At 38.5% G+C, this 17,883-nt stretch overlaps 1 protein-coding gene across 1 annotated transcript in view; it reads right to left on the bottom strand.

Moving 5' to 3' along the window:
• Positions 1–17,883, bottom strand: part of PDSS2 (decaprenyl diphosphate synthase subunit 2) — a 263,366-nt gene that overhangs the window by 91,292 nt on the left and 154,191 nt on the right. Inside the window, exon 3 of the mRNA XM_043592048.1 lies at positions 12,728–12,926. Coding sequence (XP_043447983.1) covers positions 12,728–12,926 — 199 coding nt within the window. The remainder of the gene's footprint in view (positions 1–12,727; positions 12,927–17,883) is intronic.

Consider the following 17,883-nt stretch of genomic DNA (forward strand, 5'->3'; position numbering starts at 1 on the left):
GCTACTAATGAAAAGCAGTCACATGGATCCTTTTGAATGCTCTTAACTGTTCTTTCGCTTATGGAGTTCAAATTCGGTATTAATCTAACACAACAGGCATGAAATTACAAATGCACTGCATTTTGGAATTTTATCTATAAGTCAGTTGTTTGGAGTTCATACCTCAATGTCCCAATATTTGAGGTTATAAATGGTGGCTAGGTTCCCAGGGCAGCCGACTAAAGCTTGGTTAGCCCATAACATTAGAAATACCATATGCTTACAATTAAAAATAAAATAGAAAACCACAATCTTACAATACCTTCAATTAAATAAAGTAGGAAAACAAAACTAAATAGAAAGACATTTAAAAAATGTCTTTAAACATTGCCAGTTATAGGGAAACCTGGTTAAAGGAAAAAATGAGGGTAGAGACCCTGGTTCTTTCTTACGCCTGTTTCATTTCTAATTATATAATTTTCCTTATTCTTTTGTAACTTTTTTTAATGTTTATTTCTGAGAGACAGAGAGAGAAACAGAGCACGAAGGGCGGGGGTGGGGTGTGGTAGAGAGAAAGGGAAACACAGAATCCAAAGCAGGTTCCAGGCTCTGAGCTGTCAGCACAGAGCCCAATGTGGAGTTCGAACCCATAAACCGTGAGATCGTGACCTGAGCCGAAGTCGGACGCTTAACCGACTGAGCCACGCAGGTGCCCCAATTTTCCTTATTAACACAAGAGCATGCCAAGCCTTACTCTGATGTTTTTCAATTCCTAAGTAAAGTTTCTTGGCTTATTTTTTCTTGAAAGGAGCAAGAAGAAGGCAAAAAGATGGATAACAATTTTTCTGAACTAACAAGGAAGAAGATAAAGAATGAAAGATGGGAAGAAAGGGGCTGGGGATAGCCTGAGATGGAATTAACTGATTTGTGAACAATAAAAGACAAAGAAAGAGGTACTGAGGATGTATCTATGGGATAAAGAAAGGATGAGTGAAGAGATGTGGGGTCAGCTAGCTGAGGATGCAGAGGAAGGAATCAGCTATTCATCTACCCAGTACTTTTGTTAACTCCTAACTCAGGAAGTTCCTTGAGTAAAATCATTAGAAAGGCAAAAAGAAATAATTAGCTCAAGCTCAGAAGTGGATTTTTTTTTCCCCTCTGGCTTTGGAGAAATGGCAGTTTACATCCGTGAAAACGAAGAGGAAAAAAAGCTGGCTTGATTAATTTTATTTCTGGAAAGTAGAAAAAGGGATTTACAAAATTGAGGTGGCTAAGTATACTATAAAATTACCCCAGGGATGCCTGGGTGGCTCAGTCGGTTGAGTGTCCAACTTTGGCTCAGGTCATGATCTTGCAGTCCATGAGTTGGAGCCCTGCATCCGGCTCTGTGCTGACAGCTCGGAGCCTGGAGCCGGCTTCGGATTCTGTGTCTCCCTCTCTCTACCCCTTCCCCGCTCATGCTCTGTTTGTCTCTCTCTCAAAAATAAATAAACATTTTAAAAAATCTGCCCTAGTCAACATATTTCTACCTCTCGTGGCCAACCATGGTATGGGGTTCAACTCTACCCATTTTAGAGAATATATTTTTGTAGAACACAGACTTTTTAAAATGGGCTTATTTGAAAGCTTAGGCATATGGAAGAAATTCCCTTCTTGGTTGTCAGCTTTCTGGTTGACAGACACTCAGGAGTTTTGTCCATTTTTTGTATGATGGCATTTGATCTTTTTATGGCAAAAAGACACTTCATTCCATTGTTTTATGGCACCAAAAGGACAAAGTTTAAGGTTTTAATGAGACAATAAATTTTAAAAGAACATAATATTTGGCTTCTTGTTTCTAAGTACACTTCTCAAATACTAATCATTTATCACTTTTGCTTTAAAGATCAAGGAAGTGGCTCAGAAAATGGATATAGTGTCTGTTTAATGGGTAGCTTTGTTAGCACATGATAAAAAAAAAACTGCAAAAATTTGGGGACTTTGAAATTGTAATTTTATGATAACATTTTGGCTTCTTTATTCAATTGATAGGGAGATAACTGCCTTTATTGTTACAATATATGACACCCTACTTACCTTCTGCACACATTTAAGCTAGTCATGAAAATCTATACTTGAGAAGGGTTATATGTAGAAAAGGACATTAATCTTGGGTGTCAGACTAAAGAGGCTAAAACATAATCAATAATTTCCACAAGTAAAATAGTGCTGACAAGACTATAAACACACAAGGTCACAATGTCTATTTTAAATGAATATGATAAAGAAAATCTCAAATTTCATATGATATAGCATGTTTCTAGGTTTCATTTTTTTTTTTTAAGGTAGGCTCTACACCCAACATGGTGGTTGAACTCGTGACCACAAGAACAAGAGTTACATGCTCTACTTAACTGAGCCAGCCAAGTGAGCCTAGATTTCACTTTTTAACATGAATTTGAAAGTAGAATTAATGTAACCGATAATATAAACATGGAATAACCAATAGCCCTCTTTTTATTAAAATATATAGATGGTATAAAAGGAGGAGATTTATATGCATAAATTGAGCATATTTATACAAACAAAATTCTTCCTTGTAAACAACATATTTATGCCTTTAGGAAAACAAAGTTAACATAAGGAAATACATCAGCTATGTAAAGAGTACATCTGTGCCCCTAATTATTTAGAAACATAAATCACTAATGCTTAATAGAACAGTCCCCAGGAATGACATCATGACAATGTTCTTGGGTGCTCAGACAAGACCCAAGCTAAGGCACAGTTTCCCACCTGATGTATAGTGATAGGTCCATTAAATGAAAACGACTATAATGAGAAAAAAATAGCATGGTCAATTCATTTTTTTATTATTTTTTTAAAAGTTTATTTATTTATTTTGAGAGAGAGTGCACGTGCACGTGATCCCGGGAAGGACACAGTAGGGGAGAGAGAGAATCCCAAGCAGGCTCTGCACTGTCAGCACAGAGCCCAACACAGGGCTCAAACTCATGTACTCTAAGATTACGACCTGAGCCGAAACCACAACTGAGCCATCCAGGTGCCCCTGAATTCAATTGTTCAAATACTAGGGTTATCACTATACATGTAAAATAAAAGACTTAGAGAAAAAAGATGACAAGCAGTAATCCAAACAGCCGTATTTGTACTGTGGCTTAATCCTAAAATAAAGATCTAGTCTACAAAATAAACAGGAACCAGAAAAAGCCTCTAATAGCCAGATTTCTAAATTATAGTGCTTCTCCACTTCATGTTTTCCCCCCAATTATTCAGCATGTCTCATTGATAGTTTGATGCTCAGATACTAAAATTTTAGATTCTGGTATGACCCCATCATTTCAGGATCCAGTGATGTTCTATATGAACACAATATAAAGCAATTTATTTCAATGGAGTCAGGGAATTTATGGCTTAAAAAGAGGCATTCTAAAGTCTCCAAGTCTAGGGTCTGTGTACAATGAAGTACCAAAACAAAAAGCTGACCTTAGGTTCCATAACTGAAAATGAATGAAAACTCAAACACTACTCTTGAATTCAAAACTCACCCTTGAATTCAAAATCTTGTTAATTCACATTTATGTGACCAGAGCTAGAACAGTAAGAAGACAATTACCAGAGGATTAATATACCAATTTCTATACTTAGAGATATTTAAAAATCTAAATGTTACCTAAGGCAATTACCTTGAAGACCCCTAATATCTTCAGGGAAAAGCCAAAGGGAGAATAATTGACTTTGCTAATTTTACCCTTGGCAATTATAAAACAGCTCTGAATTTCTGATGACTGCAGAACCCTTCATCTTAATGGTCTGCCCCAGGAGAAGTACAGAGATAAACACATAATACAGAAATTCAGACAAGAATTCAGTAGCACAAGAAAATGGAACATTGGTAGAATGAATAAGTCATAAAAAATTAAAGTTGCTACAAATATGCTAACTTTAATTACCAAGTTAAATACACACCCTCCAAAAAAAGCTGTCACTGTGACAAAAGTGACATACTATATACAGAAATTCTGTATTAAGTTCTGTCTGCTCCCTCACTGCTGTGGTGTCTCTTTCATTGCTATTGCTGACAAATTTTTCTTCTCCTTTTTAAAATTAAAGTATAACTGACAAACAATATCCTGTTTGTTTTAGGTATATATCAGTGATTTCATATTTTTATATATTGTTAAATGATCCCTACAGTAAGTCTAGTTACCAACCATCACCATACAAAGTTATTATAATGTTATTGACTATGTTCTTTAGGCTGTACATTACATCCTCGTGACTTATTTATAACTGGAAGTTTATACTTCTTAATCCCCTTCACCTATTTCACCCATCCCACCCACCCCTGCCCCCCCTGGCAACCAATGGTTTATTTCCTGTATGTAAAAGTGTTCCATTCTGTTTGTTCATTCGTTTTGTTTTTTAGATTCCACATATAAGTGACATTATATGACATTTGCTTTTCTGTGTATGACTTATTTCACTTAGCATAATACCCTCTAGGTCCATCCATGTTGTCACAAATGGCAAGATTTCATTCTTTTTTATGGCTGAGTAATATTCACACATACACACACACACACACACACACCCATATATAGCATATGGTATACATATCCATCCTCTTTATCTGTTTATCTCTCAGCAAATTTTCTTTCTTGTAAGAGAACATTAAAACGTCATTAAGGAGAAATCTAACTTTACTAAGACATTAACCATACGTAGAGAACTTTAAAAAACTTAATACTGTCCCAGAGAAACATTTATCACTACCTCCTCCTCCACACAAAAAATTCTTATTAATGATTAGTATTATCCTTAATCAATTTAAGTTTCTGGGAATTTATTTAATAAAATAAGTCTTCTTCTGAGATATAACTTTACTTTCTTTAAAAAAATAAACTGCCGGGGTGCCTGGGTGGCTCAGTCGTTTAAGCATCTGACTTCGGCTCAGGTCATGATCTCATGGTCCGTGAGTTCGAGCCCCACGTCGGGCTCTGTGCTGACAGCTCAGAGCCTGGAGCCTGTTTCAGATTCTCTGTCTCCCTCTCTCTCTGCTCCTCCACCTCCACTCATGCTCTTTCTCTCTCAGAAAATAAACATTAAAAAAAATTTTTTTAAACCCTATTTATTTATTTATTTAGAGTGTGCAAGAGCATGAATAAGGGAGAGGGGCAGAAGGAAAGAGAGAGAAGTATCTCAAGCAGGCTTGAGACGTGGGCTGGATGCCATGACCCTGGGATCATGACCTGAGTCGAAATCAAGAGTGGGATGCTCAACCGACTGAGCCACTCAGGCTCCCCTAAACTGCCAAGTCTTTAAATAAAAGGAATTGATTCTCAATATGGAAGATTTGTTTTATCAAAGATAACTCTTGACTTTCAAGAACTTTACCCCCTATAATCAGTTTAAACTATTGTTCATATATATGGTTTGGAAATCATCTATTAGGATTAAAAGAGAGCTAGTAGAAGCCTAGAATGGCAGAAGATCAATTATAGACCCCTGGACATGGTATTCAAGATCTTTCACAAGAGCTGATGCAGTGAAGTGTCTTTTGAAACTGACCTTTGTAGAGCCTTCAAATTTTGAAGAACAAGGTGCAAAAGGATCCTTTTTTTTTCTGATGAACAGAATGATTCATAGAATAAAGGCTTCAATCAAACACACAACTATCAAATTAAAAAAACAAAACAAAACAATATACCGTGGGCCTAAAAAGGAAAAAACCTGCTCACCAGATAAAAGTCAAAAAATGAAAATCTAAAAGTACAAAACTGTGCAGAGACCATGAAGGTACAGGACTCACTGAAGAGGAAGGAAATACCTAATCATTCTTACTTCAAGAAGCTTCAGGCTTAACTGTTGCTTGGATATGCTAAGTTTTTGTTTTGTATTTTTTTTTTTTTAATCAAATACTGCCACTGAAATCCAGTGCCTAATGGAGCAGATGGTGGAGGTCTTAGTCTCTGGAACATTTATAGTGATGCTTCTGAATGCAAAACACTAAGAGTGGATTTCACAAACCATGAATCTCAATTGATTTTGATGGGAGTAAAGCCTCCATTTTCCCTGAACTTGAACCACACTAAAAGAAAGCATGTGTGAATGATACAAGATAGTTAAGAAAAAGGAACACATTAAATATCATTCCCATAAAGTGAGTGGTTAAAGCAAGTGAATACTTGTTTGTGTCATTACAGCATAATTATATTTGTGCTAAATACCACCATCTTAACCTTATATAAGATTTCATCAGAATAGCTTAAAGTAAGTTAAAACGAATGATTAGAGAAAACAGAAATTTGTCTCAAGGCAGTAAGTCTTGTTTTAAGGTAGGGCCCAGGCTGAGAGCTAATTACAAAAATGTGGATCTAGTTACTACATCCAGAATATCTCTTCTTCTTAGGTATGTGGGTCTAATCCATGAGTGGCCAGTGTATACGACTACAGCTAGTCATGTATAGTGCAAGACACCCGGAAACCACACGAGGCCTGTACCTTCTGAGAGCTTCTCCTTCCCTAAGACCCAAAGTTCATCACAGACCACAGCAGGCATGGTCAAGAGGCAAGACGGACAATGCAGTCATAGAATGGCCCTCCAAGGCAGTGGATCAAACACCCTTCTGCTAACATGTGAATTCCAGTAAAGGAGAGAATTTAGTGAGACCCATCACAGTAGACTATACACACAGAAAACAGGGCAATTTGAGGGTAAATAAAAAGAATGCTCAAATGGTAATAAATCTCTGGTGGGAGATCTGAGATTCTCTATTATTCTATTTTATATAACCAATTCATTTCTTACTGGTTTCCTTTTCACATGAATATAAACTGTATATTAGAGGTACCCTACCATTTTCTCCCTAAAAATCAGCAGATCGGTCTCATAAAAATATAGCCAAAAGTGTGATGGGGAGATAGGGCAAAATGCTATTTGTCTTCCAGTGTCTATTATCCATATCTTTCAGATTTTTGGCTGCACATGTGGCTCCCCAAAATGAAGTTTATATTTCCTAGCCTCCCTTATAAGTAGGTGTGGCCATATAATTCAATTCTGGCCAGTAAGTAAGCAGAATGATCTTGAGCAACTTCTGAGAAATGTCTGTAAAGTGGTGATACTATAAAATTTATCAACCAAACTGGGACACTTGAGAGTAAAAGTGAGTGCTAAAAAATTAAAATTTTACACTTTTTGAAACATGTATTTATTTTTTAAAGTTTATTTATTTTGAGAGAGAGAGAGTGAGTGAGCACACATGCATTAGTTGGGCAGGGGCAGTGAGGGAGCAGGAAGACGCCTGAGCAGGCTCTGTGCCATCAGCACGGAGCCCTGTGCTTAATAGGCTGAGGCACTCAGGTGCCCCGAAACATGTAGTTATTAACTAATAAATGATTTTATTATGTTGGTGGACTTGTTAACAAGTTCTACTCAAAAACTATTTTCAAAAATGAAACTTAAAAAGAAAGAAAAGGGGGCGCCTGGGTGGCGCAGTCGGTTAAGCGTCCGACTTCAGCCAGGTCACGATCTCGCGGTCCGGGAGTTCGAGCCCCGCGTCGGGCTTTGGGCTGATGGCTCAGAGCCTGGAGCCTGTTTCCGATTCTGTGTCTCCCTCTCTCTCTGCCCCTCCCCCGTTCATGCTCTGTCTCTCTCTCTGTCCCAAAAATAAATAAACGTTGAAAAAAAAAAATTAAAAAAAAAAAAGAAAGAAAAATATATCCATGTACATTGCAACAAAATAAAAAAGAACTTTATATTGATCATCCGAGTATTAAAAAATAACCAGCAAAATAATTATTCTTGGTAAATATTCACATACTCTAATTCATTGCTAATCTTGTGTAACTGGCATTTTTCTGAAGAATGTGCTTTTATCTTATTTTTTTTGAAAGATTTTATTTTAAAGAAATCTCTACACCCAATGAAGGGCTCGAACCTACAACCCCGAGATCAACAGTCACATGCCTCTACTGACTGAGCCAGCCAGATGTCCCTGAAGAATGTGCTTTTAAACATACAGCATTTAGGGGCACCTAGGTGGCTCAGTCAGTTAAGCATCTGACTTCGGCTCAGGTCACGATCTCATGGTTCATGAGTTTGGGTCCTGCATCGGGTGAACACGAGCCCCAACTTCAGGTGAACATGAGCCTCACTTTGGATGAGCCCCACTTCTCTCTCTCTCTCTCTCTCTCTCTCTCTCTCTCCCTCCCTCCCTCCCTCCCTCCCTCCCTCCCCCTCTCTCTCTGCCCTTGCTCATTTGCTCCTTTTCTCTCTCACAAAAAAAAAATTACAAAGAAAATATGACATTTAAAAATAAAACTGCCAGCAATATTCTTCACAGTTGCAGTTTATGACTAATATGAAATTACTGATATCTTCGTTTGGTTTTATTGGTAGACCATAATATTTTTAATTGAGAAAATGCTCATTCTACCAGTTCTGAGTTACCTGGTAAGCTCTAGGCAAATTTCCAAAATGGAACAGAAACTCAATTCTAATTTTTTTTTTTTTAATTTTTTTTCAACGTTTTTATTTTATTTTTGGGACACAGAGAGACAGAGCATGAACGGGGGAGGGGCAGAGAGAGAGGGAGGCACAGAATCGGAAACAGGCTCCAGGCTCTGAGCCATCAGCCCAGAGCCCGACGCGGGGCTCGAACTCACAGATGGCGAGATCGGGACCTGGCTGAAGTCAGACGCTCAACCGACTGCGCCACCCAGGCGCCCCAATTCTAATTTTTTAAAACAATTTTTAAATGCTTATTTATTTTTGAGAGAGAGAGAGAGAAAGAGAAAGAGAGAGAGAAAGTATGAGTGGGCAAGGGGTAGAGAGAGGGAGACACAGAATCCACAGCAGGATCCAGGCTCTGAGCCTTCAGCACAGAGCCTGTCGCGGGGCTCGAACTCAAGAACCGTGAGGTCATGACCTGAGCTGAAGTCGGACACTTAACCTAGTGAGCCACCCAGGCGCCCCCTAATTTTTTTTAAGTGGGCTTCATGCCCAGTGCAGAGCCCAACACAGGGCTTGAACTCATGACCCTCAGATCAAAACCTGAGCTGAGATCAAGAGTTGGATGGTTACCCAACTGAGCCTGCCACCCAGGTGCCCCTCAATTCTGATTTTTTAAATATTGTAAAGTGTAACTATTCTAGCCCAAATATTTTCAAGGTACTGTCTTTTTGCTTCCTTCAGAGTACCTTCTTTTGACAAATATTTTTATAAGACAAAGCTTGTCAAATAAATTGTCTCTACGATTCTTTTGAATGCTTTGCTAAAATTAGATGCTACAAAATCTAGGCCTTCTCAATTTCATTTCATTCATGTGTGTGTATAATTTATTCAAAATAGGCGCACTACCAAAGGATTCTTCCTGCAAGATGAGATATTCCAAATCACAATTACATAATTTAAAATTTTAATCTTGGGTAGCATTTGAGTTCTTACTATTTATTTTGTTGTGCTCCTTCCTTGCTTTTGCAAAGAAAAAATCCAACGGGATTTTCATTAACTGTAATTCCTTGATTGTTTAGGGAATTCATTATAATTCCCTAAAAGTTTCATTTTGTGTTCTATTTGTTGAACCCTCGATTTCAGACTTCCAATGGATTCTGAACAAGATGTCATCAAAATTTATAAAAAAGTTCAATACCATTGTTGGGCATAAAGATTTTGAAAATCTGATGAATGACAGGCAACAAAGACAGAAGGAACATACTGCAGTGCTGAACTATGTTTTGTACTCAACACCAAAATCCCCAAAATCATGTAGTTCAAAGACTTGAACATAAAAATACTCGTAAATATTTATAACAATTCCATCTATTGCAATTAGTAGAATGTGGACACTTGTTTGGATGCAATTATGAGTTACGGGTATGCCACAACCAGTTCCAAGTACTCCACAGGAATCTCAATGTAGTAAGAACCTTGTTTTTACCACAACACTGTGTGTACCTCAGCAAAATGTGTACTTGTATTATTATTATAAACTAGTAATTTTATCTTCCATGTTGTACTTCAAGCTGAATTTCGGATCTCACTCATAATGGCTTAATCTCTGGTAGAATATACTTTCAGAAGCTTTACCTTGATTCCATGAATGGATGAAAAAAATAAAACATTTTTTGAATTAACTAAAATGATTCAATTATTTGAAGTACCTGATGACAGTCAACTAAAACTGGAATTATTTAACTGTTTGCAAAGTTTTTCTTTGGCCAATGGGGCCAAGAAATATAAAGTTATCGCTTCCCTTATCCCTATGTGCACATAAAAACTTGTAGTTGAAGGGTGCCTGGGTGTCTCAGTCAGTTAAGTGTCTGACTCTTGATTTCGGCTCAGGTCATGATCTCATTGTTCACGAGTTCAAGCCCTGCATCGGGCTATGTGTTGATAGCGTGGAGCCTGCTTGTGATTCTCTCTTTCTCTCTGTCCTTCCCCTGCTTGTTCTTTCTCTCTCTCAAAATAAATAAATTTAAAAAACCCCACAAAACCCATAGTCGAAAATGAGTGAAATTAATTTAGAAAAACAGACATCTGTCTAAACAAAAGTTAGGCTTCACAGCGAGGTATGTGTATATACCTTCTGCAGTGGCATGTGTGAAACCCTCATCCTCAGGAAATCTTCTTAAAGTAACTGCTAACTTTGGAAATAGATCCTGATACTTTTTCAGCAGATTTGATACTTCTTGTTTTCATGCGGTCAGTGATAACAAAATGGCCTCCACAGTGGATAGTAAATGCCAACATTTTATGAGAATTACACATTCCTTACCAACTATCTTAATACTTAAAAAAAAAAAAAAGAAATATACAGTTTTTAGCTTATTGTTGCCAGAAGGGTTCACTGCAAAAAACAAAGCGTTGCCAAACAATCAAACAGTTACAGGTTAACACCGCACAAGCAAGGGTGCTCAGTCTACTCTCTACCGCCTCCCCTGATCAGCCTTGATTTTCCATACGTAACTCACAGACACCTAACTTCCACCTTACTCTGCTTCCCACTGAGCTTTTGGACTGGTGACTTGGTGACTCTCAAAGGCCATACATGGGCCGCAGTGCAGTTGGCTGATACATCAAGTGGCCCGCTGCTGGGCCAGCAGTGCCAAAAACTTCCACACCTGATACAGGGAGAAGTTAACTGTTAACCTCGACATTCAGGACACTTCGTTGTACCACCAGCTGCCTTGTGTGCTATCCTTGATTGGGAGGTGTCTGGAAAGTTATTTCTGCTTGTCCTCCAGATTTAATATCACCTTACCATGAGAACACTCTCCACTGTACACAGTTCTCACATACTATTAGCTTAGATGAGACAAAAACTGAGGTTTTTGGAGGTTGGAAGTATAAAGTAGACATCTATGAAACCCATCCTGGCTCATTCTAATGCAATTATTAATCGTCCTCTGTTAAAAAAAATTCCAGGACAAATGTTAAGTCAGATGGGATTCTGGGACAGCAGACATATACTGACACTGTCCTTAGCAAACCAGGATGTACCCTCATTTGATCTTTAGGAGAAGGAGACCTGTCCTTCTCTGTCCTTCCTCCTCCTCCCTTCCTATTGACCGGAGTGAGAACATGATGACAGCTATTTGGGGCCATAAATAAAGTAGTAAGACAGGGATGGCAGAGGAGTAAGACAGAAAAAGCCCAGGTTCTTGACTTTGTAGACTCAATCCTGGACTGTTTAGTCCTGGATGTTTTTACAAGAGAAAGAGTGATTCTGTCTTGTTTAGGCCACTGTTATTTTACAGCTAAACCTGATTCAAATTCATATATAAGGAATAACTCTATAATCTTTCTAGAAAGCAGCTTGCCATACGCTAAAAATGTTTAAGCCCTTTGAACCATTTTTAGGTATTTATCTTAACAAAATAATCTGGAATGAGGAAAATTGATATGTGAAGATGTTTACTGCATATCTATTTATGACAGTAAAAAATTAGAAGCAACTTAAATTCCAAAAATGAGAAATTTGTTAAAGAAGTGATATTACATCTAAATAACTGAATATTGGGGCGCCTGAGTGGTTCAGTCAGTTAAGCATCCGACTTTGGCTAAGATCATGATTTTGCAGTTCGTGAGTTCGAGCCCTGTGTCGAGCTCTGTGCTGACAGCTCAGAGCCTGGAGCCTGCTTCAGATTCTGTGTCTCCCTCTCTCTCTGCCCTTTCCCCATTCATGCTCAGTCTCTGTCTCACAAAAATAAACCAACAAATAAATAAATAACTGAATATTACGCAACCCTTAACAAGTTTGTGAAAAGTGTTAATAACACGGGAATGTGCCCACATCATAATATGAAGCAGGAAAAAATAGGCAGGATTAAAAAAACCTTATAATGTTAGTTCTCACCTATGTTACAACATGAAGGTAGGAGTAAGCAAACAAACAAAAAGCCTGAGAGGAAATACATCACAATATTAACTAACAGTGGTTGTCTCTGGGTAGTGAGATAATAGGTAATATTTGTTTATAGACATACTTTGTGTTATTTAACCATACTGATATAGTTAACAAATAATTAATTACAACCAGCAGAAAAACAAGTTAATTTTAAAACTCTTTCTTGGCATTTGTGTTTTACCTGATGTGGACATTGCCACCACCATCATCCCAATTTTACTGAGCATCCACACGTGGGGGGCTGGGGCAGCAGGGCATACAGACCTCCACAGCTCCAGCAGTCAACCAAGAGCCACCTAAAAGTCACCCAGACATAAGCAAACCCTGCCCGGTATTACCTTGGTGTTCTGTAGCAGAGCTAGTCCGTTGCAGGCATTTGCTAGAAGAAAGTCTCCACTCAGGATAGCTATTTTATTTCCAAATTGCATGTCTTTCAGTGGTCCATCAGAGGATTGCAATTCACTTAAATTTACTATCCCACGATGTACGAGGAGAGCAGTGTGGATAAGTTCTGTGATCTCTGCCAAACTTCTTTGACTAAAATGTGAAAGTAAGACTTGTCTGAGTGTCAAGAAAACCATCATATCGGTAATGTCAGACTTCAGTTTTTAACAATAAAATATTTCAATGGCTAGTCTCTCTCTTTTTTAGATTATTCTTTTTTAATGGAGTTTTTAATAGAGGCCTCTCTACTGATCACTCTGGCATCTATACTCAGATTTTTTTTTTCAGTATTTACTTATTTTTGAGAGAGAGAGACAGAGCATGAGTGGGGGAAGGTCAGAGAGAGAGGAATACACAGACTCCAACCCAGGCTCCAGGCTCTGAGCTGTCAGCACAGAGCCTGACATGGGGTTTGAACTCAGGAACTATGAGATCATGACCTGAGCCGAGATCAAGAATTGGACACTTAACCAACTGAGCCACCCAGGCACCCCTATAAGCAGATCTCGACATGTTCCTTCCCTGGAACATTCCTCATCCTCCATGCCATGAATAACCAGGATTCCTCAGAGAGAAGCTGGGCAGTGGAGGCCACCCTCCAGAGATCCATTTAGATGATCTGTTCTCAGCATACCTTTCCCACCTCTGTAATTTTAGGATATCTAAAAATCCTTACTAGGATCTAATGAAACTCCAATTTAAGGGGGGAACATAACCTGTGTCAAGCATTAAGCCAAGCACTTCTACACATTATCTTTTTTAACCCTAATGCAAAGCTATGGGATTTACAGAGATGAATATATCCATAGTTCTTTTCCTTCAAAGACCTTACATTTCAGAATACAAAGCCAAGATATATATCTACAGTAGTAAAGAAAATAGAGAAGGCCCTCGAGGAGCCTATAGTATAGTACCGTATCAGATGGGATCTCAAGAAATGTTTCTTTTTTAATACTTTTCTATAGTTTGGACATTTTCTCTAATAACAAAAGCATTATTTTAAAATCATAAAAAATTACTAAAATATTTAAATTTCACAACCATCCTATGATAGGTATTACTAATTCCTTTTTACAGGTGAGAAAATTGCTGCACACCATTAAATGATTTTCCCAAAGGCACACAGTAATGTGGAGCTTGAAATCTGTTGGAATCTATTACAAACATCTCATGTGAATCACACCTCTTGGCTTCCATGCCCCTGTGTTGTCCCATCCACACTAACTCTGGGTTTGGCCTCAGCAAAAGGCCTTAGCAAACATGACACAAGCAAGCCTAAAAAATGCTTCTGTATTAAGACTCGTCCAAAGCAGTCACATGAGTGACCCTAGGTAGAAGAACCATCTGGTCAATCCACAGAATGTGCAATAAAATGACTATTTCAAATTAGTAAATTATAGGGTAGTTTGCTATGCAGCAACAGATATCTGATACAGAAACTAGTATATGTGGGATGGCGTGCTGTTCAACAAAAGCCTAAAATATGTGTCAGTGGCTTTGAGTCTGAATGGTGGGTTCTAAATGTGAAAGCTAAAGAGACAGCAAATTCTTAGTGGAAGCTAGAAAGGCAGTGAAGAAATTGTTACTGGAGACTGAGAAGGGACATGTTATGTTAGAAGGGAGTGAAACAACTGGCAAAACTATTGTCTATGGTAACTTGAAAAATAGAAAACGTATAATAAAATTATGTATCTGGATAAGAGGATTACCAGGCAGAATGATGAAATGTCATCTGGATTATTTCAGCTGTGTACAAGGTACAAGGTACAAGAGAGATGAGCTAAAGGGAGAATTGTGAGTTTGGAAGCAGTTTAGAGGACCTGTGAAGGAGAAAAGACTTGCTAGGTTGAAAAGAGAACCTTCACATTTCCAGTCTCTTCAGAAACAAAGACTTCAAAGAAAGAAATGGTATTAGGAAAAAAAATCAAATCAAAACTACAGCTATAAGACCTTTTCTAAAGACCTAACAAATTTAAGTTGATGCCTGATTGACCCCTTTGGCTAGACAAAAGGTCTCTAAGAATTTTAAGGGTATTGTCCCATAGGAGCCTTATACTCAACCTAAAGTAGACATGTCTACCTCAAAAAAGAACTATGGATATGCCTTTTAGGGTACGGAATGAACGTTAATGACATTCACAGAAATCCCAAAAAGCTTTTGAGGGAGTTGTATGAGCTTCAACTCAAGTGACAGTTGACAGTTCAAAAGGAAGAAAGGAAAAAGAAAAAAGAAAAAAAGGAGCTTCTAAACCAACTTTCCATGGACAAGCAATCAGGCTGAGACAGCTACTCAAATACAAGTATGAGTCATCTTTTTTTTTTTTAATGTTTATTTGAGAGACTGTGTGTGAGTGCACGAGTACACTAGTGGGAGAGGGGCAGAGACAGTGAGAGAGAATCCCAAGCAGTCTCCCCATTGTCAGCCCAGAGCCTGACACGGGGCTCAATCTCATGAACCATGAGATCATGACCTGAGCTGAAATCAAGAGTCAGACACCTAACTGACTGAACCACCCAGGCCCCCCATCTTGTCTCTTTTTTTAATTGGAAGTATAGTTGACACATAGCGTTACATTAGTTTCAGGTGTATAACATAGTAATTTGACAAGTCTATATGTTATGCTATTTTACCACAAGTATAGCGATCTCTAAATCATTTCTTTCTGAAAATTTCCAGGGAAAATAGTTTGGAGGGCAAAGGATTCTGGAGTACAATGGTTGGGGAATCTCTCCCAGGAAACGGTCTGGGCTCTAGTCAAAAAATATTCTTTACTTCTAGAGTAGGAGGTCCTGATAATAGGTGCCCAGCTGGATTTCAGAATTACTATGGGCAAATGATTGTTATGGGCTTCCCAATTCTCCCTCTTTTAAAAAAATTTTTTTTAATGTTTATTTATTTTTGACAGAGAGAGAGAAATGGAGCATGAGCCGGGGAGGGGCAGAGAGAGAGGGAGACACAGAATCCGAAGCAGGCTCCAGGCTCCGAACTGTCAGCACAGAGCCCAACGCGGGGCTTGAACTCACAGACTGTGAGATCATGACCTGAGCCAAAGTCAGACACTCAACCGACTGAGCCACCCGAGCACCCCATTAATGGAAGTGACTATTGTGGTTGTCTTGTTCCTGACTCACTATTCCAAACTGGATGTGTAGTAATGGTAGGGGTAGTAACTTATCCTTTTAGTTCCTTGGACTGAGGAGCTGCACCCCTGGAGCCACATCCACATCTGGACCTAATGAAACTTATGAGATTATGAGATCACGGACCTTGAGCTCGATGCCATGAAATACACGAGACTTGGGGCTTAGGGAGGTGGTAAGTATATTTTGCATAAGGAAGGAATGTGGATCATGGGGACCTGAAGGTGGACTGTGGCAGATGGTTATACCAATGTCCACCAATGAATCATACCTCCTGACATCCATGTCACATATCCTCCTTGATTAACTCTGAGTTGATTATATGACTTGTTTGGCCAATAGAAAACCAGCAAATGCAGGATAAAATCCAAAGGTCTTGTAAGTGTTTTGCACCGGGGCTTACCCTCTCGGTATGCTATCCCAAGACTACTTGTGAAGAAACCTAGTCTAGCCTCCTTAAGAATGAAAGACAACATGGAGAGAGGCCTACCTTTCCTAACCATGCCCACCCTCCAGTTGACCTACCAGGCAAATGCAGCCACATAAATAAACCCAGGAGAAACCAGCAGACGATGAGTTCAGCCAACCTACAGAACTATGAAAAATAAAATGGTTACAGTTTTAAGTCACCAAGTTTTGGGGCAGTTTGTTATGTAACAACATATAACTGATAGAGACTTCAAAGTTCAACCTGTTTCCACTATACCTAGGCTGCTTCCTAGATATGCCAGTTGAAAGATTCTTACTCGACATATCTTTGAAAGCCATGGAAAGAAAAGCAAAAATGAACTACTGGGACCTCATCAAGATAAAAAGCTTCTGCACAGAAAAGGAAACAATCAACAAAACTAAAAGGTAACTGACAGAATGGGAGAAGATATTTGGAAATGACATATAGAATAAAGGATTAGTATCCAAAATCTATAAAGAACTTACCAAACTCAACACCTGAAAAACAAATAATCCAGTGAAGAAATGAGAAGACATGAATAGACACTTTTCCAAAGAAGACATCCAGATTGCTAACAGACACATGAAAGGATGCTCAATATTGCTCATCATCAGGGAAACACAAATCAAAACACAATGAGATACCACCTCACACCGATCAGAAAGGCTAAAATTAACAACTTAGGAAACAACAGATGTTGGCGAGGATGTGGAGAAGGGGAACCCTATTGCACTGTTGGTGGAAATGCAAACCGGTGCAGCCACTCTAGAAAACAGTATGGAGGTTCCTCAAAAAATTAAAAATAGAACTACCCTAAAAAAAACAAACAAACAACAACAACAACAACAACAACAAAAACCCTACCCTACAATCCAGCAATTGCATTACTAGAAATTTATCCAAAGGATACCCAAATGCTAATTTGAAGGGGCACATGCACCCCAATGTTTAGAGTAGTGCTATCAACAACAACCAAATTATGGAAAGAGCCCAAATATTTATGAACTGATAAATGGATTACGATGTAGTGCATGCGCACATGTAATGGAATATTACCCAGAGATGAAAAAGAAAATGAAATCTTGCCATTTTTAGCAATGTACATGGAACTGGAGGATATTCTGCTAAGTGAAATACGTCAGTCAGAGAAAGATGTATCACATGATTTCATTCACATGTGGAATTTGAGAAAATTAACAGATGAACATAGGGGAAGGGAAGGAAAAATAAGAAAAAAACAGAGAGGGAAGCAAACCGTAAGAGACTCTTAAATACGGAGAACAAACTGAGGGTTGATGGGGGTGGGGGTGGAGTGAGGGGTATGGGTTAATTGGGCAACAGGCATAAAGGACGACACTTTGCAGCATGAGCACTGGGTGTTATATGTAAGAGATGAATCATTGGGTTCTACTCCTGAAGTCAAGACTACACTGTATGTTAACTTGAGAATAAAAATAA

Source organism: Prionailurus bengalensis, chromosome B2, assembly GCF_016509475.1.
Source record: "Prionailurus bengalensis isolate Pbe53 chromosome B2, Fcat_Pben_1.1_paternal_pri, whole genome shotgun sequence".
Taxonomy (NCBI): domain Eukaryota; kingdom Metazoa; phylum Chordata; class Mammalia; order Carnivora; family Felidae; genus Prionailurus; species Prionailurus bengalensis.